This window comes from Bos mutus, chromosome 11 (assembly GCF_027580195.1).
Source record: "Bos mutus isolate GX-2022 chromosome 11, NWIPB_WYAK_1.1, whole genome shotgun sequence".
NCBI lineage: Eukaryota > Metazoa > Chordata > Mammalia > Artiodactyla > Bovidae > Bos > Bos mutus.
The window spans coordinates 5,112,467-5,136,295 of record NC_091627.1 but is presented as its reverse complement, the minus strand read 5'-3'; the positions used below and the strand labels follow the sequence as shown (position 1 = coordinate 5,136,295).

Below are 23,829 nucleotides of genomic sequence, written 5' to 3'. Positions count from 1 at the left end.
GCCCCCAAACTTCTCAGTACCCCCGGTGCCGTGGCAGGCAGCTGGATGCTGGGGGAACAGTCGGCTGGTGCTGTATGGATGGAGACGTGCTGAACGGATGGAGGGGTGGGTGCGGGGGTGGACGGACGGGCGACTGAGTGGGTGAGTGAGCGGGGTGGCTGAGTCTGTAGGTGGGTGGATAGAGCTACGCTGACTAAGGCCCTCTTCCCACCGTTTACATCCAAAGTAGATTCCCCTGCAGTATTTTTGGCAAACCAAGCCGCCTCTATACCCCAGAGACCAGAAGCTGTTTCATAAATCTGTAGGCAGATGTGACGCCACCTTGACAGTCCTGCAGAGGAGCTGGAAAGCCCCAGGGGGAATCCCAGAGCAGGTTCCAACCAAAGACTACGACAGCGCCCTCGAGCCAGCCACCCTGCAGCCCTGCAGAGGAGGAGCAGAGAGGACAGCTCCAGGCTCTGTTGGGGGGCAGGGGGGCAGAGGAGCACATGCCCTGCAGCAAAGGGAAGGATGACTAACCCAAGTTCCCCGCGAGCCCCACCTCTCCCTCAGCTCACGACCCGCCTCCCTCTGAACTGTCACGTGGCATAAAACTCGCCACTTCTCTCTTTATAGCAACAGACCCAATTAAATCATACAAGGATCAGAAGGTAAAACTCCAGAGCACACAGGAAGTACTCAACAACTGTGAGCGGTCACCCTTCTCATCTAGGAGAAAGGCTGTGTTACTCTGACACCATTTAAGAAAAAAACAGACAAACAAAACCTAAAACAACAGCCAAAAAAGCCACTAATGCCTATCAAAGGGTTCTGAAAGCTATAACGGAGTATGTTTTATCGTGATGATGGATGGCTACAGTGCCCTCCAACACGAGTGTCATTAAAAACGAACAACCCTAATTCACACCCTCTTTGATATTGCAGACTAGACTCACAAAGAATCAGCGTAAGAAAGGGTGTGGAGATGGGTCTGTCCTCCCCATCAGGTGACAACAGAGGCACAGGAGGCTCAGAAAGATTAAGCCACCTGCCCAAGGTCGCTCAGCAAGAAGGAGGGATTCCTGCCCGCCCCCGCCCAGAGCCGGAGCAGGAGAGCCAGGGGAGCCGTGCCATCTCAAGTGCCCCAAAACTGTCAGGTGGCCTTTAAGTGCAGCAGCCTCCTCACTGGTGGAAAAGTCCCTGGAAATGTGGACGTTCATTTTGACCCAAGTCACAACAGTCGAGAGAACAATGCCGTCACAGCCAATGGAAATATGGGAAGAATAAGATGTAGTCAACTGAGCTTTAGTCCTATCTTGGCCCCAGAGCAGTACGACCACAGGCAAATCTGAGCTATTCTGGGACCTCAGGATCCCGCGCACAAAGAGAAGCTCCGCATGGAGTTTTGTCCTCCACAGCGCCTCGCTCCCGCTGTGAGGACTGGCAGAGACCACGTGTGGAGAGCACACAGAACGGAGTCTGGTCTCGGCGCGTGGGAGGAGCTCCAACGCCAGCCACTGCCATTGCTTGTATTTATCACTGAAAGGAGGGGTTGAGAGCAGCCAATTCCAAGACCATGCACAAGCACCCATCTATTTATTCACAGTCACTCAGAGAGAGAGGGCACACGTGATCATCCACAACCAGAAAATAAATACAACCTCTGTCTCCAAGCCAGAGGTTTTGTTTGTTTTTCTGTTTGCTTGTTTGGGGCCAATTAAGTGGCTACTTGGCGCCATCTCATCCTCCTGTTCCCTCATCCCACGTCCACGCTTTCCTTCCCTCAAGGGCTGTAAGCCCTTCTGCTCGGGGGGTCAGGGGCTGGCTCCCAGCGTAACAGTAAGTGTGTTGCTGGGAGCACCCCTGTCGAGTCCACGCCAACGCCTGCACCCTGTCCGCTGTCCCCAGCCCAGGAAGCACCACATACCATCCTGGGCCTCACAGCTCCGTTTCTTCTAGGCTTGAAAAGGAGGGCAGAGGGTCCTGATCACGAAAGTTAACCTGCAGTAAAATGACCGTCTGAAGCCAGCCAGCCAATGAAAAGCAAGCAAGGAGAAAGGGCATCTTTAAGGGACCAACGGGAACCAGGGATCTGAGCTGCTATGACACAGGAACTGTATTTTAAGAAGACGGGATCCAGACTGTAGCCCAGGACAGAGTCAGAGAACCATCATCTATCTTCCAAACCGCAGCCTGGAAGAAACAAGTGGGGAGAAAGAGGAATTGAGACCATCTGAGGCCACTGCATCTTCGCTCACAAAAGAAGAAGTGGCAGGAGAGACTCTGCTTAAACCCCTGACCCAGAAGAAAGGGGAGCCAGCAGAAGCCCAGCAGCCCAGCTCTCCAGCCCCTCAAAGACAGCAGGAACTGTACAACCACTCCATACAGAGTCAGCAGAGCACGCAGCGAGTCCAAAATCCTGCTTAGAGGCCGAAGGAAAGAAATGACAAGTGCAGACAGCGCCTCCCGTCATGGCGCTCGTCACAGAGCGGGCTGGGCAGAGCAGGCATGTGCTGGCTGCGGGTTGCAAATGAAAGGCGAAACCCTAACTGCCCGACACGAAGGAGCATGGCCTAAGAGCGCCAGGCTCCTGCTGCCCCAGAACCATGCACGGCCACGGTCGCCGGCGGCCCCGGAGTCTCAGGCTGCACAAGCCTCAGCCTCCACCATGCCCTCGCGCTCTCCCAACAGGGCCTCCGGGCACCTGAGCTCAGTCTCCTCACCCATTTCTGGAAGGATACACTGAAACACTGATCCGTGCATGTGGTTAACCCAGAACCCCAACTATCTGCACACCCTTATCAGAGTACTGGTCCAACTAATACACCAAGGAACATCCTAACTGGCGATTCAAAGCCCAGAAAGAGCTCATTTAAAGAGGATTTTGAGACTTGAGATCAGAAACCTGAGTTCATCCTTTGACAACATTAAACGAGATTCACAGTGAAGAGTTCTTGAGCACCTACTGTTTTCTAGACACAGTGATGCCAACACCAAGGTGGACCCGGCAGACACTCTGCCTCAAGAGTCTGCTGATTTTTAACTTGAGGAAAGGAAACTGGGGCTTTGGTTTCTGAATGAGCTAAACAGTATCCTTCTATCCAGAAGGTTCCTCTGGGGCCCTCCCAGGGAATGCACTGTCTCTGCTAGAGGAAGAGAAGGCACAGAGAGCCTAAAGGCAGTCAGCTCTGGCAGAGGCGGCTGAGCACGTCCGGGAAGCGGGTTTTCACACCGAGCTGGTGGAAGACCATGGGGGCGCCTCGCGGTGCCCAACAGTCAGCGAGCAGCCTTCCTAGGAACTAAAGAGGGCCTGCTGCTTGGAGAACCCTGCTCAACGTTACGTGGCAGCCTGGACGGGAGGGGAGTGGGGGGCAGAAAGGACACACGTATTGAGTATGTATGGCTGAGTCCCTGTGCTGTCTACCTGAAGCCATCACAACACTGTTAATCGACTGGACTCCAATATCAAATAAAAAGTTAAAATAAAAAAACAAACCCTCATAAATAAACTTAAAGAAAAAATACAGGCCTTCTGCTTTAAAACAAAACAAGGACATGCTAATTTTAGATTCCCCCTTCTCCCCCTTCACGGCACAGATGGAGAAAATGAGACCCAAAACGAGAGAAAGACTCTCCCAAGGTCACAACGGTCCAAACGGTCCAACGGCCTGAGACAGATGACCACAAACTCAGATGACAGGTCCCTCGGCAATTCACAAACTGGTTTTTTCGTTTGTTTGGTTTTAAATCCTAAAGCAGCCTCCAGGCACGGTGGGAGCCGAGTCCGAGGAACACCTGCCGGGCGGCAGGGCGCCGGGGCCCTTGGGGGTGCGGAGCGGAGGCCCTGCCAGGCCACTCTTCTGTCCATCGAGTCATCTTGTTATGGCAACGGGAACGCATTCAGCTGGCCGGAGCTAAGACCCAGCCCTGTGCTCCAGGCGTGCTCCAATCCGGGCCGGCCTGGGACGTGACTTTTCTGCAAGCTCATACATGACTCATCTTTACAGGCCTCCTATCAGGTCTGCTGGCTGCAAGGAATCCCATTCAAACCACCTCTGCCCACAGCTGCTCAGGAGCCCAGGCAACAGGGGGTTGCCGCGGTTGACTTTGTAAAACATGGTTAGCCTGCATCTGTGCTATTTCTTACCTCCTTACGATACAGCTGGTGATGTTAACGTTATTAGTATCTAGGCAGCCTAAAGACTGCATTGTGTGCTGAGTCCTGCCTGACTCCTTGCTTCCCATGGACTGTGGCCTGCCAGGCTTCTCTGTCCATGGGGATTCTCCAGGCAAGAATACTGGAGTGGGTTGCCATGCCTTCCAGGGGATCTTCCCAACCCAGGGATCAAACCCAGGTCTCCTGCACTGCAGGTGGATTCATGGCAGGTGGATTCTTTACTGACTCAGCCACCAGGGAAGCCCAAAGACTGCACTGGGCCTACCCTAATGTAACAGGATTAAAAAAAAAAAAAAACAGAAAAGAAACTTAGAAACACGAACAATCAGATTAAGCTACTGTGTCTCCAGCAAGTTAGGAAGCCCTAAGCAATGCTCCCTAAAGGGGCCGGGGGAGCCGGGGCGCAGGCGCACCATGACCCTGGGCAAATCATCAGCCTTCCTGGGCCTCAGCTGCCCTCAGGGGAGAGGAGGGCTCACTGGCCCTGCTCTGGCCCCCAGGACTCGTGGGGATCGCTGAAATGAGGTCATCAGTCGATGCACTCTGGACAGAGACTATAGAAACTGTACGCCTGTTCAAGACCGTTTTGATGTTAGCCCCGGCCCAGGAACTGGGAAGGCCAGGCCCAGCAGGGTCCGGGTGGCTGCACCGGGTAGACTGTGTCTCCCATCAGGAGGGCTGCGGGAGGGAGGGAGTCAATTACCGAACCTGCCCTGAAAGTGTTGCTATTTATCGACTGGATACATTTTGAGCACATGGATACTTGTCGGGGTAAAGGAAGTATTAAGATTTAAGAGTTTTAAAACTGATCTAGGAGGACTCTCTCTGGGCCAAAAGTGTGCAGCCTCCTGTGAGAGCCTGGGCTTGTACTTTTCATCTGTTCTGAGAAAACACAGTGACAAAAAGTTACTATGACTGCAAACAAGGTAAGTTTTTCTTTTTAAAGAAAGCATCCTCACCCATCTGAAAAACCCAGCACCTGAGTCTGAGACACTATTTATTCTGACCTGAGGCAGGGTGCTGGCCGAGTCCAGAGCCGCGTCAGTCAGGGCCCCACAGAGCAGCCCGAGGCCACGAGGAGTCGAGAGAGTGGCCAGAGGGTTTGGTGATGGATGAAGGTCCTGGACAGACCCCCGTGGTCTGCTAGGAGCACACGGCAGGGAAAGAACCACTCCTCTCAAAAAAAAAAAAAGAAAATAAATAAATAATAAATAAATAATTTACATCTCCTCCAGACGGATCGTGTGGCTCTGAGACAAGAATCCTTCTTGCATCACGAACACTAGAACAACGCCAGGCCCCTAGGAGGTTCTGGATAAACTACCAACCTGGAACTGAGGAACGAGCCCCGGAGATTCTGAGGAGTACAGTTGGTGAAACAGAAGCCCCCTTCTTCCTACCCCCTCGGCTGGGCCCATTTAACTGCTCACCCCTCACAGTTCCACCAAAAGTCTGATGCCATCCCCGGTAACCCCCCAGCACCCCCGACCCTGCCAGAGCTAAGGCCTGTGTGACCACAACGTGCCCCCTGAGATTATCGCCATTCCCCAGAGCCCAGCATAGCGCCAGACCCCAGGTGCCGACCCCTCGATCAGTGCCGAGCGAAGAGATGGAGGAACGGATCCATGAAGGAATGGAGCAAAGATTTCAAAGTCCAGATAAAAAGCAACAAACATGAGTGGTGGCTTCTGCGAGGAAAGGGACGCATGCTGGAATGCTGCCAGTCTGAGTGGGGAGCAGGCGTGGGCGCTGGGGTGGCAGCGAGGGGGGGTGGCCCCGCCAGAGTGGCTCACAGCAGCAGGGCCCAGGGTTACCAGGGCAGCCTGCTTTTCAAAAGAACCAGAAACCCAAGACTGGGGAGTGATCTCCTGATTTTTAAATGCGGACCATCAAGAACACACATGGCTCACACACAACACATCTATGGTCTGAATCCAGCCCACAGTCGCTGGTCAGTTGCCTCCGCTCATCAGGCGAAAGGGGTGTCCGGCTTCAGTTCCCTGCACGTAGTGTGTCTGCCGGGAGGAAGCGTGAGCGCACTGACCCCAGAGCTGCGGACACAACCAGCATCAGGCTCGCCGGCCCCCAGGTGGCCCGGCACTGCGCACACCTCCACGGTGCGAGTCCTCAGAACAGGCCCCTCAGTTCCCCTAGAGAGCCTCTTCTCCAAGCCTGCCCTGCCCACAAGCTCACCCCGGGAGCTCCCTAAGCCGTCTGGCTCTGCTTGCTCCCTGCCTTCCCACTACATCTGGAAGACACCGGGGAGCCTCCCCCCTCCCACTCCAGCAGCCTTCCTGGCCTTCCAGGTTCAACCCTTCTCCACTGAGCCTCAGTGGACAGGCCCCAAGCAGCCAGCAAGCTGACCCTGTGCCCCCCTCAGGAACCCAGACTGTGCTGAACCCCCACTGGGCCTGGAGCAGATGACTGCAGACAGCCTGATCTGGTCCCTACGGAAGGGTCTACCCTCAGAGGAAGGGGTACCTATGACCCCGACGCCAGGCAGGCTCTGCTGAGGAAGTAAACAGGTTGAAAGGCAGCACGACAGACTCAGAAAGATCTCCCTGACAGCTGAAGGGGCTGAGGCTCCGGAGGGAGATGGGGTGGGAAGGGCGGCAGGGGTCCTGGGGTGCATCAGGCTTCTCTCACGCTCAGAAAACCCCGGCTGCCTTAAGTCCTGAGAAGTCAGAGAACTGGTCCTATTTTCTGAGTCGAGATTATGAACACGTGGAAACAACTCTCCTGCTCAAGTCAACAGAAAACAGCAAAACCTGACAACAGTGACCGCTGGCTAGGTGTCAGGCTCTACAATTCACCAGAGCCTGTTCCCCTGCTAACAAGTGGCGCCTCTCACCTGAGGACCTTTCCTTTACACGAAACACCCTGCTGGTGGCCTCACGGTAGGTCCATTTAGAAGAAGAACGCCAACAGAAACCCGAATGGAAATCTCGCTGAAGTGCAAAGTTGACGGCCACCTACGATGACCAGCAGAAAGCGCCTGGAAGGTGTACCCTTCATCCCGGAGTGTCCCAGTCTCCTTGACAGCTGTGTGCGGATCACAGCAAAGGACCTGAGGCAGGACCGACCTCCCTCCAGCTCCACGTGAGGGGCCAACCTCAGCATTTCTGGCTCAGCCACCTCCCACCATAGGCACCTTCCTCCGGAGCTTTCCACATCCTCGGTCAGCCTCGGCTCCCCATCTCCACGGGGGGCACCCTCACCCTCTTTTCAGAGCCTTCCCCTCATCTGTGCCCACAGGCCAGCCATCTGGTGGCCCAGGGTAATGCTGGGACCGGCTCGCCCACCCTCAGACGAGCTTCTCTGAAGGCAGGCACCGCTTGCTTCTACATCTACTACAGCTCCTGGCAGAGGGGAAGGCCCAGGGGTAATCTGTGTGGAGAAGACCTGGCCTCAGGCCCCCTTTCTCCCGGGAGCAGTGAGATGCAAGAGGGCTGAGCCTGGAAAGCAGCCTGTGGGGCTGGGGGGCGGGGGAGAGGAGGAGGTGCTTTTCATTGTGTTCTTTTGACTTTTCCATGACTTTCAAATTTTTCAATTATCCTCATAATGAGAGAAAACCCTGTTGATGCTGTTTTTTAAAATAAAGCAGCCAAGTTTTCCCCAACACTGTCCAAGAGACATGGCGCATCCTGAGAAACGCTGCACAGATTAATCAGAGGTGCTTCTGAAACAGCATGCGTGCTGGCAGGGAACTCGTGGTCAGCAGACTCAGCCCTGGGGCTGGAGAACAATGAGAAGGACACCCAAGAAACAGCACCTGAGGCCAAGGGCGCTGCCCCGAAAGAAAGCTCTGGGGCCTCGGCTCCCAGAGCAGGGCATGGGGCCGGGGGCAGGGCCGGCCTTCAAGACACCACTGAGCCTGTCACAGCGGGACCACATTTGCTCTTACAGACAATCGGTAAGGATTTAATAAGCCCGCTGTTTAAGGTGCTCGGCACAGAGCCGGATACACAGAAAACCCTCAAGAAAGGCGGTGAAAACGTCCTTCCTGTATTCAAGCCACAGCCTGCAAGTTACGCGGCCTTCTGGGTCCACTTCCGAGGCGCTTCTCAGAAAAGTATTCTGGTTCAACCTGGGAAACCAGCAACGTCCAAAATCAGTGTAACCTGCCGTATTTCCAGTCCCCGAAGAGCCCACCTTCCAGAGCTCAGCTGCCAAGGGGATGACAAAGTATCCGGTTATGACAACCAGTGGCGTCCCCGCTCCGGGAGCCCTGGACCCAGGGATGTGTCCTGCAAGGTGTCTCCGGCTTAATTAAGCCCTGCGCCCCAGGTGCACCGCCCCGAGTTGCGTCTTTGGAGACTACGATTTCCCAGCCCGGGGAAAACACAGGTAACCGGAAGGCGAGGTTCTGAGACCTCTAGGAAGACACAAAGAGATGAGGCTGGCAACGAGCTTTCTAACCGAACCCCAGACCCAACCAGCTACCCGTACGCCCCCACTTCCAAGGGCTCAGCCTGAAACCAGAGGAAAGCTCGCCCGCGCCCTGAAAACGCCCAGAGACACATCCTGCCCCGCTGCCTTTGAAGCCTCCGAAGTGGAGACGTCTGGTTTAATTTAAACTCGAGGCTCCTCAGAAATGACACATACATTGTGGCTCGGCTCCGTTCGCCGCCTGAAGGACGACCACCCGCCGCCCGGCCACTGGGACACGCGGTCGCTGCCCGGGTCCCCGGCCCCTTGTCTCAAAGTTCACGCCGCGGGCCGAGCGGCGCGCACCGGCCCGGCTCGGCCGCCCGGCCCCCGGCCCCCTCCCCGGCCCCGCCGGCCTGTGGCCCCGGGAGCGCCGCGCGGCCCGGCCCCGCCGCCCGAGACGCGTCCCGCAGGCCCGGGGTCGCTTTCGCCCCCGGAGCCCGGCCAGGCGCCTCACCTGCTTTCTCGATCTTGCCGGACATTTCCGGGCTGCGCCGGAGGCCGAGGCCGCCGCTCATCGGGCCCGGGCCGGGCCGCTGCGGGCGCCACAGGCCGGCGCGGCCGCCGCTCGCCTCGGCCCTGGCTCGCCGCGCCTCAGGCCCGCGCCGGCATGGCGGGCTCCGCGGGCCGCGGCCTGTGCGCTCGGCCAGCGGCGCCCCAGCCCGCCCGGGGGTGCCCGCCGCCGCTCCGCCTCCTCCGCTCCCGCCGCCGCCGCCGCTTCCCCGGGCCCGCGAGCCGGCCGCAGCGCCGCGCCGCCGCCCGCCCGCCCGCCGGCCTCGGCCGCGGCCAGAGCGCCACCTGCCGGGCGCGGCCTCCGCGCCGCCGAGGAAGCAGCGCCCCCTGCCGACCCGGAGCCGGCCGGAACTTCCCGCCCGGGACGCAGCGCCCCCTGCCGACCCGGAGTATCCACGCCAGGGCGAAGGACCTCCCCCTGGCCACCAACCCACACCTGGGCCTCCGCGTTCGCTGCCCGCACGCACGGACCCTCGACGCTAGGGCGAGGGGAGTGGCATGGACCACCCTGGACTCAGCCTCCTCTGCTCTAGAATCAGGCTCTCCAGCTCAAGGCCTGAGTCTGATCCCAACCAGGACTCAGCTTGCCCTGCTGACTTGCCCCCCCCCCCCCTCACTTGGAACACAGGGCTCCCACCCAAACTCTTGTCTCCACGCCAGGGCCGGTGACTGACCCCACCCGCATCCAGAGCCCCCTGCTGGCCCATAGCCCATAGGGACACAGTGACCCCCTGCCTGCTCTATTCACTTGACCCCTAAATGTGGACCAGGGTCCCTTCCAGCCTGGACTTCTGCTGGGCCTTTTCTAAGCACAGTGATGACTTCAGTAAAAGTCATTGATTTAAGAATCAAAGATCATATTAAGCCTACAAAAATGTGCACAATCACTTATTCCTCCAAAGAGTTTATAACTTGGAGAAGCAAAGTTAAATCAGATAATGCAAGTATAAAATAACAGATTTTAGTAACACAAAGGGTATTCACATGTGGAAAAATCTCCAGCACCTCGCTCACTGTCCTTAGCCCAAGATGGAGTACAAAGGATGAGTTCAGCTTTCCCCCATTTCCTTCAGGTACACTGAATAATTGAGATGGGGACAGATTCTGGAAGGGGAGCACAGAGAAGAAATGGTATTAATAATCGACATTGCAAAGAGTCTTGTTCACCACTCCCTGCACCCTCTGGTGGGCTTGCTGATTCTGTAACTGAGAGCAGGCCTTAGGTAGCAGCCAAATTTCCAGAGTCATCAGTGCCAGTTCTCTAGGGGTCAAAGGCAAAGCCAAAGATTAACACATTCATCTCTCTTTTCCAGCTGATGAATGGCTGCTCTGAGCCAGGGTGGGACGGCTCTACTCTCTTGGCAGTTGCAACACCGAGCAAAACTGACCCTTGGCCCCAGACCTCCTCCCCCATGCTCCCAAAGCTGTCCCCAGCCCTTCTAGGTTTCTGAGTCAGTCTTTTAGGTCCAAAAGTCTGTGTGCAAAGCAGAAAATTAATCTGAATAGCTGGCCTGGTCAGGGTTCATGAGAGTGGAACCAAATATTAATATAGTTAATAAATTGACACATCAAACAACAAAAGGTTTTCAAACAATAAAGTGCTTTACAAATGGACATGACTGTAAATAAGGGTCATGGAGTTTATTTAATAAAGGGTATTCATCAAAGCTGTTTCTGGGGACTTCCCTGCTGGGCCAGTGGCCGAGACTCCATGCTCCCAGTGCAGCTAACCCGGGTTCGTTCCTGGTCAGGGAGCTAGATCCCACACGCTGCAACAAAGATCCAGGGTTCTGAGTGCCACAACTGTGACCCGTCACAGCCAAATAAATGAAACAAATTTACAGCTGAGCCACCAAGGAAGCCCCCCAAATTTAAAAAAGTTGTTTGTAATAGAATATATGCAAGGTGATGAAGCAAACACATTCCTACAGCTTTGTTCTTCCTACCTTAAGGCCTTCTCTCCTGCCGCTCTTTCTGCCTGGAATATTCCCTCTTCCTCTTCTCCACCTGGTTGACCCCTAGTTATCCTTCACTTCTTGACTTAACTGCCACTTCTACAGGAAATCCTCCCAGACGCCCCCAGTGGGAGCAGCTCCCTGTACTGGTCAGGATGCTTGATTTCATGGTCAGAAACCCAGCTCAGCTTGGTTAGGGCAAAAAGGGGATTTGTCAGACATCGTAACTAGCAAACCAAGGATACAGCCAGAACCAACAGCTACCTCTAGGCTCTGAACCTGCAACATCACTCCTCTAGGCTGGCTCTATTTCCAAGTGATCTCTCTCTACCCAGTGGCTGTGTTGGGTACCAGCTGACTCTCCTTAACCTAGTTTAAGTCACACACCTGCCCCCAAGCCAATAACTTGCAGGTGGGGGGATGGGAGGAGAAGGATGCATAAACTGGCCAGGCTTGAGAATTGCACTGATTACAAGAAAGCTTGGGAGTGGATGCCATAGAACCAGCAACTGGGAACAGGGAAGGATGATGCTCAAACAGTACCTGGGTTGGCAGTGGAGAGACTTCCGTGGTGGGCCAGTGGCTAAACTCCATTCTCCCAATGCAGGGGGCCTGGGTTTGATCCCTGGTCAGGGAACTAGATCCCACATGCTGCAACCAAAAAAGACCCCACATGCCACAAGAAAGAGAAAATCCCATGTCCTGCAAGACCCAGTGCAGCTGAATTAATTACTTATTTTAAAAAGCATTTAAAATTATTTTAGTGCTTCATTGCTGCTGCTGCTGCTGCTAAGTCGCTTCAGTCGTGTCCAACTCTATGCGACCCCAGAGACGGCAGCCCGCCAGGCTCCACCATCCCTGGGATTCTCCAGGCAAGAACACTGGAGTGGGTTGCCATTTCCTTCTCCAATGCATGAAAGTGAAAGGTCAAAGTAGAATCTGTCTTGGGAACAGATGCTAATGAAGCAAAATCCATGGACATCCATCTCAGCATCTCAGAGGGTTAAGACCCTTGCAGCTTCCTATATGTCTCCTTGATAGCACACACCTCCACATATTCAATTTCTCGTTATCTGTTTAATGTCTGTCCCCTTCAGGACACTGTGAGCTCCTACAGGCAGGGACTGTCTCATCTGTACCCTTGGGATTTTAATTTATGGAGGTGACTGAATGACAAGGAGAGGCCAATGCCATTGAGAGAAGGATTGAGTACTTAGACTTCTTGAGAGGAGGCACACCATACCATGCGGAGCCATGTGGGGAGCATCAGGGTGGTCAGAAGGCAGAAGTGGGGGTGAGAGGAATACTCAGGATAGGGTTGTTTTTTTTTTTTTCCAGGAAAGGCTAGGAAGGGCAGGGTAAACAGTTTAGGATTGACTAGTGTGAGCAATTCCAATGGGCTCTGGGCAAAAGGGCTGGGCTCTAGTTGCCTCGAGTGTGTGCTCAGCCATGTCCGACTCTTTACAATCTCATGGACTGTAGCCTGCCAGGCTCCTCTGTCCATGAAACGGTCCAGGCAAGAATACTGGAGCGGGTTGACATTTCCCACTCTACAGAATTTTCTCGACCCAGGGATCGAACCTGAGTCTCTTGCGTCTCCTTCACTGGCAGGTAGATTCTTCACCACTGTGCTGCCTAGGTAGCGCAGTTGCCTAAGGGCAGAGGAAACACTGGCGTGGTGTGTGAGAGTCATGTAACAGATAAATTAGAGAACCATATGGAAGCAGGTGTGTCTTCTTATAAAGTGGCTGGGGCCGAAGATTCAGATGGGGTGGTTTGTGTACGAAAGGTGTTCTCCCTTCCGCATCTCTAAGAATTGGCTAGCCTCTCCCAGGTCAGCAAAACTTTGAAGATGCTGAAATATCATGAGATAGACATGGAAAACAAACTTATGTTTACCAAAAGGGATGGGGGTGGGGGTGGGGAGGGATAAATCAGGAGTTTCGGATTAACATATATACATGACTATATATAAAATACTCAACGAAGACCTACCATATAGCACAGGGAACTGTACTCAATAACCTATAATAATCTATTAGGGAAAGGAATCTGAAAAGGAATATATATATATATATATATATGTGTGGGTGAATCACTTTGCTGTATGCCTGAAACTAACACAACATTATAGTATGGATATGAGAGTTGGACTATAAAGAAAGCTGAGTGCAAAAGAATTGACGCTTTTGAACTGTGGTGTTGGAGAAGACTCTTGAAAGTGGAGATCCAACCAGTCCATTCTAAAGGAAAGCAGTCCTGGGTGTTCATTGGAAGGTCTGATGTTGAAGCTGAAACTCCAGTCCTTTGGCCACCTGATGCAAAGAGCTGACTCATTTGAAAAGACCCTGATGCTGGGGAAGATTGAGGGCAGGAGGAGAAGGAGATGACAGAGGATGAGATGGCTGGATGGCATCACCAACTCAATGAACATGAGTTTGGGTAAACTCCGGGAGTTGGTGATGGACAGGGAGGCCTGGCATGCTGTGGTTCATGGGGTCGCAAAGAGTTGGATGTGACTGAGTGACTGAACTGATACTTCAATTAGAAAATATAAAAATAAAATTTCAATGTAAAAAAACAGCATGAGATACAGAAAATGAAAATCATTATTGGTGCCAAGCCCACATCTGACTTGTACTCACGGCAGCAGCCCAGGGAAAGGGCTCACTCAGTACCTGCATGGGTGCGGCTGGGCCCTCTCCCAACAATCCAGGGAGGGGTGGACCAGATGACCACTACATAGCTCTGCAGACTCCACCGTGGAAGGGACAGCAAGGTGGCCAGGAGCTTCCTGAGAGAGCCTTCTTAAGACTGGGGCCTTTTCCAAAAGGGTAACCTCCCCTTCTTGGCACTTGCAGACAATAGTCACCTACGGGAACAGCAGAAGTTCATGAGCCCAGGGTGGAAAACAACCAAAGAGAGTCTGGTGCCTCCAGAGCTTGTGGCATCTTGGCTTGTTGACAGTCACTTCACAGGTGCCTGCCTGAACTCCCAACTGTGTCGTCAGTTCAGGGATGATCACATCACGGTATCTGATTGCAGATCAGAGGGGAGGTGGACTCCATACTATTTAATAGTATGCAACAGTATGAGGGCTGCCTGGGGCTCGCGTGAGTTCAGTCGCTGCTTCAGCCCTCACGGCAATCCTAGGAAGACGAGGTCTAGATCAGGAAGTATTTATTTGATCATGTTTGTGTTGCTGTCGTTCAGTCGCTAAGTCCTGTTTGACTGTTTGGGACCCCATGGACTGCAGCATGCCAGTTTTCTCTGTCTTCCACTATCTTCCAGAGTTTGCTCAGATTCATGTCCATTGAGTTGGTGATGCAATCTAACCATCTATCTCATCCTCTGTCCTCCCCTTCTTCTCCTGCCCTCAATCTTTCCCAGCAGCAGGGTCTTTTCCAGTCGGTCGGCTCTTCCCATCAGGTGGCCAAAGTATTGGAGCTTCAGCTTCAGCAACAGTCCTTTCAATGAATATTCAGGGATGGCTTCCTTTAGGATTGACAGGTCTGCGGTCCAATAGATACCAGTTTCATAACGGCTTGGCAAAAAGAATTTATTAGAAAGCATGGCGGGGGTGTTGTCTCACAGATAGAACTGAACGGCAGGGAGTGCAATGCCTCCCCGGCACCTGACCTGCACATGTGGCCCCTTATCCACCCACCACCAGGTCCCCTCCTCTCCCACCTCAGCAGGCAGGCGGGACCCCTGAAGCATGCTTATTCCCAAACCTGAGTTCCAAGACAGATGATCTGATTGGCCCAGCTCCAGTCAGAGGCCGGCTTCTGGTCCAGTTGGCCAGGTGGGCGGGGTTACACCTTCCAAACATCAGCTAGGGTCCAACCTTGCTGGTTGGGTAAAGGTAGGCAGATGCATCTTCTACAGTGAAAGTTAGCCCCCTTGGCTGAGTGGGTTACATAAAGACACATTTCTAGTACATGGTCAGCCTGCTCCAGGCTCATGTCTTAACCTCTGCTACTATAATAGGGAAGAGCCTTGGTATTCTATTACAAGTTAATCACTAAAGGGATATTGCCTATAAGCTTAAATTACACATAATGGCTCATATCTGGGAACTATGCCTCCCAGGTAATGAGCATTGAGCTAAAATACTCCCCCCTTTTTTTTTAGTTCACAGGAAACCTCCTGACCAGACCCAGTTGGTAAATGACTGCAGAAAGGAAGAAATGAACACATCCCCTTGGGAGGCTGACTGGTAGGAACCAGGAAATCTTTTTTACTCCCTCCCCTTCTAGTATAAAAGAAGCCTGAATTCTAACTCATGCAAGATGGTTCTTTGGGGCACACATCCATCATCTTCTCGGTTTGCTGGCTTTCCAAATAAAATTGCTATTCCTTGCCCCACCGACTTGTGTCTCAGTTTACTGGCCTGTCGTGTGGCAAGCAGTATGAGCGTGGACTCGGTAACACTTGAACTTCCCTAACCCACACTTCTCCTCCAGTGTCTCACAGTACATTCCATGACGCTCCAACTGTGTTCAGTTCAATTCAGCTCAGTTCCATCCTATTCACAGAGACAGCACGTCCTTGGTGTACTGGCCTCATGAGAAAAACAAAGACGAACAAGACCTGGGTCCAGGTCTCCAGGAGCTCCAAGGGAGTTGGGGATGGAACTCTCAGTCCCTCCAAAACTCCTCTATGAGACTGGCTGTGATGGAGTTCCAGCGGGGGCTGGGGGGCGGGGTGTGTGTGCCCACCATGATGTCGGGCTGTGAGGGTATTTATCTCAACTCAGAGCATCAGGGCAGACCGAATAGAGGAGACAAATGCTTTCGTGACTTTGAAGGGCACTGGGGATCCATTTTCACTGAGATTTTGCTCATCATTCATGAGTGTGAGCGTGAGTCCCCCACAGCCCCTTTCCACCCAGGTGGCTTCATTCCCCATCTGGTTGCAGGGCTCAGGAAACCGGGGAAATGTCCACAGACATCCTCTAAAAGGTGGGGACAGATGTCTGGGTCAACTCTGCCCTATCTAAATGTGGCACCGCCCAGAGACTTCCCTGGTGGTCCAGGGGACAAGAATCCACCTGCCAATGCAGGGGACACGTGTTCAATCCCTGGTCTAGGAAGATTCTACATGGCGAGTAGCAACTAAGCCCGTGTAGAGCCTGCGCTCCACAACGAGAAGCCACCACAATGAGAAATCTGTGCACCGCAACGAAGAACAGCCCCTGTCTGCTTCAACTAGAGACAGCCCATGCAAAAGCAGTGAAGACCCAGCACAGCCATAAAACTCCCAGACTGACCCCCGCAGAGCAGGCAGGACACTGGCTTCATGGTACTTTGGCTTTTTCTCAGCAAAGTTGGGGCTTCCCTGATATTTCAGTTGGTGAAGAATCTGCCTGCAATGCATGAGACCCTGGTTCGATTCCTGGGCTGGGAAGATGCCCTGGAGAAGGGAATGGCTACCCACTCAGTATTCTTGGGCTTCCCTGTGGCTCAGCTGGTAAAGAATCCGCCTACAATGCGGGAGACCTGGGTTGGATCCCTGGATTGGGAAGATCCCCTGGAGAAGGGAATGACTATCCACTCACAGTATTCTGGCCTGGAGTTTTCCACAGACTATAGTCCATGGGTCACAAAGAGTCGGACACAACTGAGCAACTTTCACTTTTGGGTAAGTTAACAGACTTCTTGTTCTGGGTACTCAAAAGCTGATATGAAACACGGGATTTCCCTGGTGGTTCAGTGCTTAAGACTTCGTGCTCCTGATGCAGGGGGCCTGGGTTTGATCCCTGGTCAGGGAACTAGAGTCTGAATGCTGCAATTAAGACCCGGCACAGCCAAAAAAAAAAAAAAGCTGGGTATGAAACAGACACATTTTTCAGTCCTGACACATAAGGTGACTACAGCCTTGACAACTGATTAAAATGGGGTGGTTGAGCCCGCAGCTGAAGCCTGCCAGCGTGAGAGGCCTGGGTGCCGTCTTCTCCTCAAGCAGCTCAGTGAACCTGCCAGAGCCTGCTGAAGGAGGAAGTTATGCAAGAGATGCAGTAACCGGTGATCAGCAAATAGCAGAAGCACAGGAACGCACATCTCTCCTGCCCTCTAGTGAGCATTTAGAATTCTAAACTCCGTTGGGTCAAAGCCATTTTTAGAAAAGCACTGTACTGTCATTTTGCAAATCTTTAAGAAAATATGTGCCATCATTGTGCAAAATAACAGAAATCCAGAAGTGACGGTCTCCCTTTCACTCATGAGAAGGAACAACTTCATGTATATCTTTCCAGATTTCTCTATATTAAAAATAGTGGGTTGGCCAAAAAGTTTGTTCAGGTTTTTCCATACCATTCCATCTTATGGAAACTCCTGAATGAACTTTTTGGCCAACCCAATATATCCATTCCATCATCTGAAACTCCATCACCTGGTCCCATCACTTTATGGTAAATAGATGGAGAAACAATGGAAACAGTGACAGACTATTTTTGGGCTCCAAAATCACTGCAGATGGTGACTGCAGCCATGAAATTAAAAGACGCTTGCTCCTTGGAAGAAAAGTTATGACTAACCTAGACAGCATATTAAAAAGCAGAGACATTACATTGTCAACGAAGGTCTGTCTAGTCAAAGCTACAGTTTTTCCAGTGGTCATGTATGGATGTGAGAGTTGGACTATAAAAAAAGCTAAGCACTGAAGAACTGATGCTTTTGAACTGTGGTGTTGGAGAAGGCTCTTGAGAATCCCTTGGACAGCAGGGAGCTCCAACCAGTCCATCCTAAAGGAAATAAGTCGTGAATATTCATTTGGAAGGACTGATGCTGAAGCTGAAACTCCAATCCTTTGGCCACCTGATGCGAAAAACTGACTCATTGGGAAAGACCCTGATGCTGGGAAAGACTGAGGGCAAGAGGAGAAGGGGATGACAGAGGATGAGATGATTGGATGGCATCACCAACTCGATGGACATCGAGTAAACTCTGGGAGTTGGTGATGAACAGGGAAGCCTGGCGTGCTGCAGTTCATGGGGTCGCAAAGAGTCGGACACGACTGAGCGACTGAACTGAACTTAACTGAATATTCCCATGCACACACTTAAGGGTTTTTTTTTTTTTTTAATGAATTGGTTTAAAAGGTACAAATCATTTGGCGTGACCAAAGCTGGCTAGATGCTCACCAAGACCACTGCTGCCACGTGTCCAGCCTCCTCTTGCTGTGAGGAGTGGCCATGTATGTTCAAGGTCGGATAATGACATGTGGTTAAAGTAATGATTGTCATTTCCTTGCCCAGCCCATAAAAACCTCCCACACCTGATTCTCTGCTCTCTCTCTCTTCTCTTTCTGCTGTGGTGAAGGTGGAAGATGGGAGAAGGCTGTCCTTGAATGGTTGCCTGGAGCACAGCATTGCTCCTTCTCACGGACATGCATGGGGCTGACGATATCGAGAGATAGATAGATATTTTAAAGCAATGTGCTATCATTTACATATATATGCATGTATAATACATACATCGGAGAAGGCAATGGCACCCCACTCCAGTACTCTTGCCTGGAAAATCCCATGGACGGAGGAGCCTGGTGGGCTGCAGTCTATGGGGTTGCGAAGAGTCGGACACGACTGAGCGACTTCACTTTCGCTTTTCACTTTCATGCATTGGAGGAGGAAATGGCAACCCTCTCCGGTGTTATTGCCTGAGAATCCCAGGGACAGGAGAGCCTGGTGGGCTGCCGTCTATGGGGTCACACAGAGTCGGGCACGACTGAAGTGACTTAGCAGCAGCAGCATAATACATACATATGGGCTTCCCAGGTGGCTCAGTGTTAAAGAAACTGCTTGTGACTGCAGAACACACAGGAGATGGGGGTTCTATCCCTGGGTTGGGAAGATCCCCTGGAAGAGGGAATGGCAATCCACTCCAGTATTCTTGCCTGGGAAATACCACAGACAGAGGAGCCTGGTGGGCTACAGTCCAAAAGGTCCCGGAGAGTCTGACACGGCTGAGCACATCTGCACAATAAAAAAGAGCTAGAAATAGCTTTTCTCGACGAGGAGGCTAGAGAACACACATATACCATCAAGTAAATCACTAATGAAAATAAAGATGTACATTAAGTCCCCCATGAAGTCCATGGGATCGCAAAGAGTTGGACAGGACTGAGCGATTGAGTATGCACACATACATACATAGAGAGACTGAACACCTTTCTTGCTGATGCATATGAATCTTCCTGATACTTTGTAAAAGCTGTGTAGCGTTCCACTGTATGAATGTATAAGAATGTATTTAAGCATCTTCTTCTTGATGAACACTTATGTTTCCAATATTTTAAAACTATAAACAAAGCTGAAATAAATACCAAGGTCAGTATATCTTGTGCGTGTGCATGCTGTCGCTTCAGTCATGTCCGACTCTTCGTGGCCCTGTGGACTGCAGCCTTGGAGTAGAAGAGGTACATCATTGAGTCCAATGTGTCACTGAGCAGATGGGAAAACTGAGGCCCAGGGCGGAGCAGGATTGCCCCAGCCTCCTTGAAGGTGGGAGGGGTTGGAGGGTGAGCCCTCTTCTGTCCTAAATCACGCCAGGGGTGTCCTGGAGCTCTGGTGACCTCACACACAACACAGCAGGGAGAGGGGCCTGGCTTGGCTCACGGGGACCGAGCTTCCTCATGCTCCAGTCGGTGATCCTGCGATGCTGCCCTGAATGGGGAGGGGCTGAGAGCCCCACGGGGATGGCTCAGGGGCCCGCAGCGGCCAGGCCTGGTGATGAGAGAGGGGCAGGCCGCTGGGGCTTGAGGATGCAGCCCTGCCTGGGGGGACACACCCGGCCCAGGCCCCAGGCCGCCCGCAGCAGACTGGGCTCTGGTTGTGACACGAGGGGTAGGGAGGGTTGGGCAGATGGCCCCGAGCTCACAGCTGGACACTGGGGACTGGAGGACACAGTCTGCACCTGGCAGGGGGTGTTCCTCCCTTCCCCCCAACCCACCGTCACCCTCTTTCCACAACCCCCTCTTCTTCTGCCACCCCCGGCACCTGATTATGAACTAAGCTGTGTCTCCCCTCAAATTCATATGTTGAAGCCTTAGCCCCCAGGACCTCCAAATTTGTATTTTTGACTGTAATTAGGAGCCGTGGCTGCGCGGACACAGGAGGGCCTAGAGGAGCTATCCCACGCTGAAGGTCAGGAAGGGCGGTGGTGAGGAGATACCCCTCGTCCAAGGTAAGGAGAAATGGCTGCGCTTTGCTGGAGCAGCCGTGAAGAGATACCCCATGCCCAAGGTAAGAGAAACCCAAAAACACGATAGGTGTTGCAAGAGGGCATCAGAGGGCAGACACACTGAAACCATACTCACAGAAAACTAGTCAATCTAATCACACTAGAACCACAGCCTTGTCTAACTCAATGAAACTAAGCCATGCCCGTGGGGCAACCCAAGATGGGTGGGTCATGGTAGAGAGATCTGACAGAATGTGGTCCACTGGAGAAGGGAATGGCAAACCACTTCAGTATTCTTGCCTTGAGAACCCCATGAACAGTATGAGAAGGCAAAATGATAGGATACTGAAAGAGGAACTCCCCAGGTCAGTAGGGGCCCAATATGCTACTGGAGATCAGTGGAGAAATAACTCCAGAAAGAATGAAGGGATGGAGCCAAAGCAAAAACAATACCCAGCTGTAGATGTGACTGGTGATAGAAGCAAGGTCCGATGCTGTAAAGAGCAATATTGCATAGGAATCTGGAATGTCAGGTCCATGAATCAAGGCAAATTGGAAGTGGTCAAACAAGAGATGGCAAGAGTGAATGTCGACATTCTAGGAATCAGTGAACTCAAATGGACTGGAATTTAACTCAGATGACCATTATATCTACTACTGTGGGCAGGAATCCCTTAGAAGAAATGGAGTAGCCATCATGCTCAACAAAAGAGTCCAAAATGCAGTCTCAAAAACAACAGAATGATCTCTGTTCGTTTCCAAGGCAAACCATTCAATATTACAGTAATCCAAGTCTAGGCCCCAACCAGTAACACTGAAGAAGCTGAAGTTGAACGGTTCTATGAAGACCTACAAGACCTTTTAGAACTAACACCCAAAAAAGATGTCCTTTTCATTATAGGGGACTGGAATGCAAAAGTAGGAAGTCAAGAAACACCTGGAGTAACAGGCAAATTTGGCCTTGGAATACGGAATGAAGCAGGGCAAAGACTAATAGAGTTTTGCCAAGAAAATGCACTGGTCATAACAAACACCCTCTTCCAACAACACAAGAGAAGACTCTATACATGGACATCACCAGATGGTCAACACCAAAATCAGGTTGATTCTATTCTTTGCAGCCAAAGATGGAGAAGCTCTACACGGTCAGCAAAAACAAGACCAGGAGCTGACTGTGGCTCAGATCATGAACTCTTTATTGCCAAATTCAGACTGAAACTGAAGAAAGTAGGGAAAACCACTAGACCATTCAGGGATGACCTAAATCAAATCCCTTATGATTATACAGTGGAAGTGAGAAATAGATTTAAGGGCCTAGATCTGATAGATAGAGTGCCTGATGAACTATGGAATGAGGTTCATGACATTGTACAGGAGACAGGGATCAAGACCATCCCCATGGAAAAGACATGCAAAAAAGCAAAATGGCTGTCTGGGGAGGCCTTACAAATAGCTGTGAAAAGAAGAGAACCGAAAAGCAAAGGAGCAAAGGAAACATATAAGCATCTGAATGCAGAGTTCCAAAGAATAGCAAGAAGAGATAAGAAAGCCTTCTTCAGTGATCAATGCAAAGAAACAGAGGAAAACAACAGAATGGGAAAGACTAGAGATCTCTTCAAGAAAATCAGAGATACCAAAGGAACATTTCATGCAAAGATGGGCTCGATAAAGGACAGAAATGGTATGGACCTAACAGAAGCAGAAGATATTAAGAAGAGATGGCAAGAATACACAGAAGAACTGTACAAAAAAGATCTTCACGACCCAGATAATCACGATGGTGTGATCACTGACCTAGAGCCAGACATCCTGGAATGTGAAGTCAAGTGGGCCTTAGAAAGCATCACTACGAACAAAGCTAGTGGAGGTGATGGAATTCCAGTGGAGCTATTTCAAATTCTAAAGATGATGCTGTGAAAGTGCTGCACTCAATATGTCAGCAAATTTGGAAAACTCAGCAGTGGCCACAGGACTGGAAAAGGTCAGTTTTCATTCCAATCCCAAAGAAAGGCAATGCCAAAGAATGCTCAAACTACCGCACAATTGCATTCATCTCACACGCTAGTAATGTAATGCTCAAAATTCTCCAAGCCAGGCTTCAGCAACATGTGAACCGTGAACTTCCAGATGTTCAAGCTGGTTTTAGAAAAGGCAGAGGAACCAGAGATCAAATTGCCAACATCCGCTGGATCATCGAAAAAGCAAGAGAGTTCCAGAAAAACATCTATTTCTGCTTTATTGACTATGCCAAAGCCTTTGACTGTGTGGATCACAATAAACGGTGGAAAATTCTGTAAGAGATGGGCATACCAGACCACCTGATCTGCCTCTTGAGAAATCTGTATGCAGGTCAGGAAGCAACAGTTAGAACTGGACATGGAACAACAGACTGGTTCCAAATAGAAAAAGGAGTTCGTCAAGGCTGTATACTGTCACCCTGTTTATTTAACTTATATGCAGAGTACATCATGAGAAACGCTGGACTGGAAGAAACACAAGCTGGAATCAAGATTGCTGGGAGAAATATCAAAAACCTCAGATATGCAGATGACACCACCCTTATGGCAGAAAGTGAAGAGGAACTCAAAAGCCTCTTGATAAAAGTGAAAGTGGAGAGTGAAAAAGTTGGCTTAAAGCTCAACATTCAGGAAGCTAAGATCATGGCATTCGGTCCCATCACCTCATGGGAAACAGATGGGGAAACAGTGGAAACAGTGTCAGACTTTATTTTTCTGGGCTCCAAAATCACTACAGATGGTGACTGCAGCCATGAAATTAAAAGACGCTTACTCCTTGGAAGGAAAGTTATGACCAACCTGGATAGCATATTCAAAAGCAGAGACATTACTTTGCCAACAAAGGTTCGTCTAGTCAAGGCTATGGTTTTTCCTGTGGTCATGTATGGATGTGAAAGTTGGACCGTGAAGAAGGCTGAGTGCCGAAGAATTGATGCTTTTGAACTGTGGTGTTGGAGAAGACTCTTGAGAGTCTCTTGGACTGCAAGGAGATCCAACCAGTCCATTCTGAAGATCAGCCCAGGATTTCTTTGGAAGGAATGATGCTAAAGCTGAAACTCCAGTACTCTGGCCACTTCATGCGAAGAGTTGACTCATTGGAAAAGACTCTGATGTTTGGAGGGATTGGGGGCAGGAGGAGAAGGGGACAACAGAGGATGAGATGGCTGGATGGCATTACTGACTCAATGGACATGAGTCTGAGTGAATTCCGGGAGTTGGTGATGGACAGGGAGGCCTGGCGCACTGCGATTCATGGGGTCGCAAAGAGTCGGACACGACTGAGCGACTGAACTGAACTGAACTGAATTGACTGTATTAATTTGACTGTATTTGGAGACACAGGGCCTTGAAAGGTGATGACATCAAAATGAGGCTGTTAGGGTGGCCCCTCATCCAATTCTGTTGCTGTTTAGTTGTTAAGTCGTGTCCAGCTCTTTGTGACACTATGGACTGTAGCCTGCCAGACTCCTGTCCATGGGGATTCTCCAGGCAAGAATACTGGAGTGGGTTGCTGTGCCATCCTCCCAACCTAGGGCTTGAACTCAGATCTCTTACATCTCCTGCATTGGCAGGCGAGT

General features: G+C 51.5%; 1 protein-coding gene across 6 annotated transcripts in view; it reads right to left on the bottom strand.

The window, feature by feature from the left end:
- The window catches only part of RAPGEF1 (Rap guanine nucleotide exchange factor 1), a 137,237-nt gene extending 127,901 nt beyond the window's left edge, over positions 1 to 9,336 (bottom strand). For 4 of the 6 annotated variants that reach the window (XM_070378799.1, XM_070378795.1, XM_070378797.1 and 1 more), the window contains exon 1: positions 9,042 to 9,336. Coding sequence is in view for 5 of the 6 variants with exons in the window: in XM_070378795.1 (XP_070234896.1) it covers positions 9,042 to 9,102 (61 nt within the window). In the remaining variant the exon portion in view is untranslated. The remainder of the gene's footprint in view (positions 1 to 9,041) is intronic. The other 2 variants (XM_070378804.1, XM_070378806.1) reach the window with 1 other exon arrangement.
- Positions 9,337 to 23,829: the final 14,493 nt, after the last annotated feature.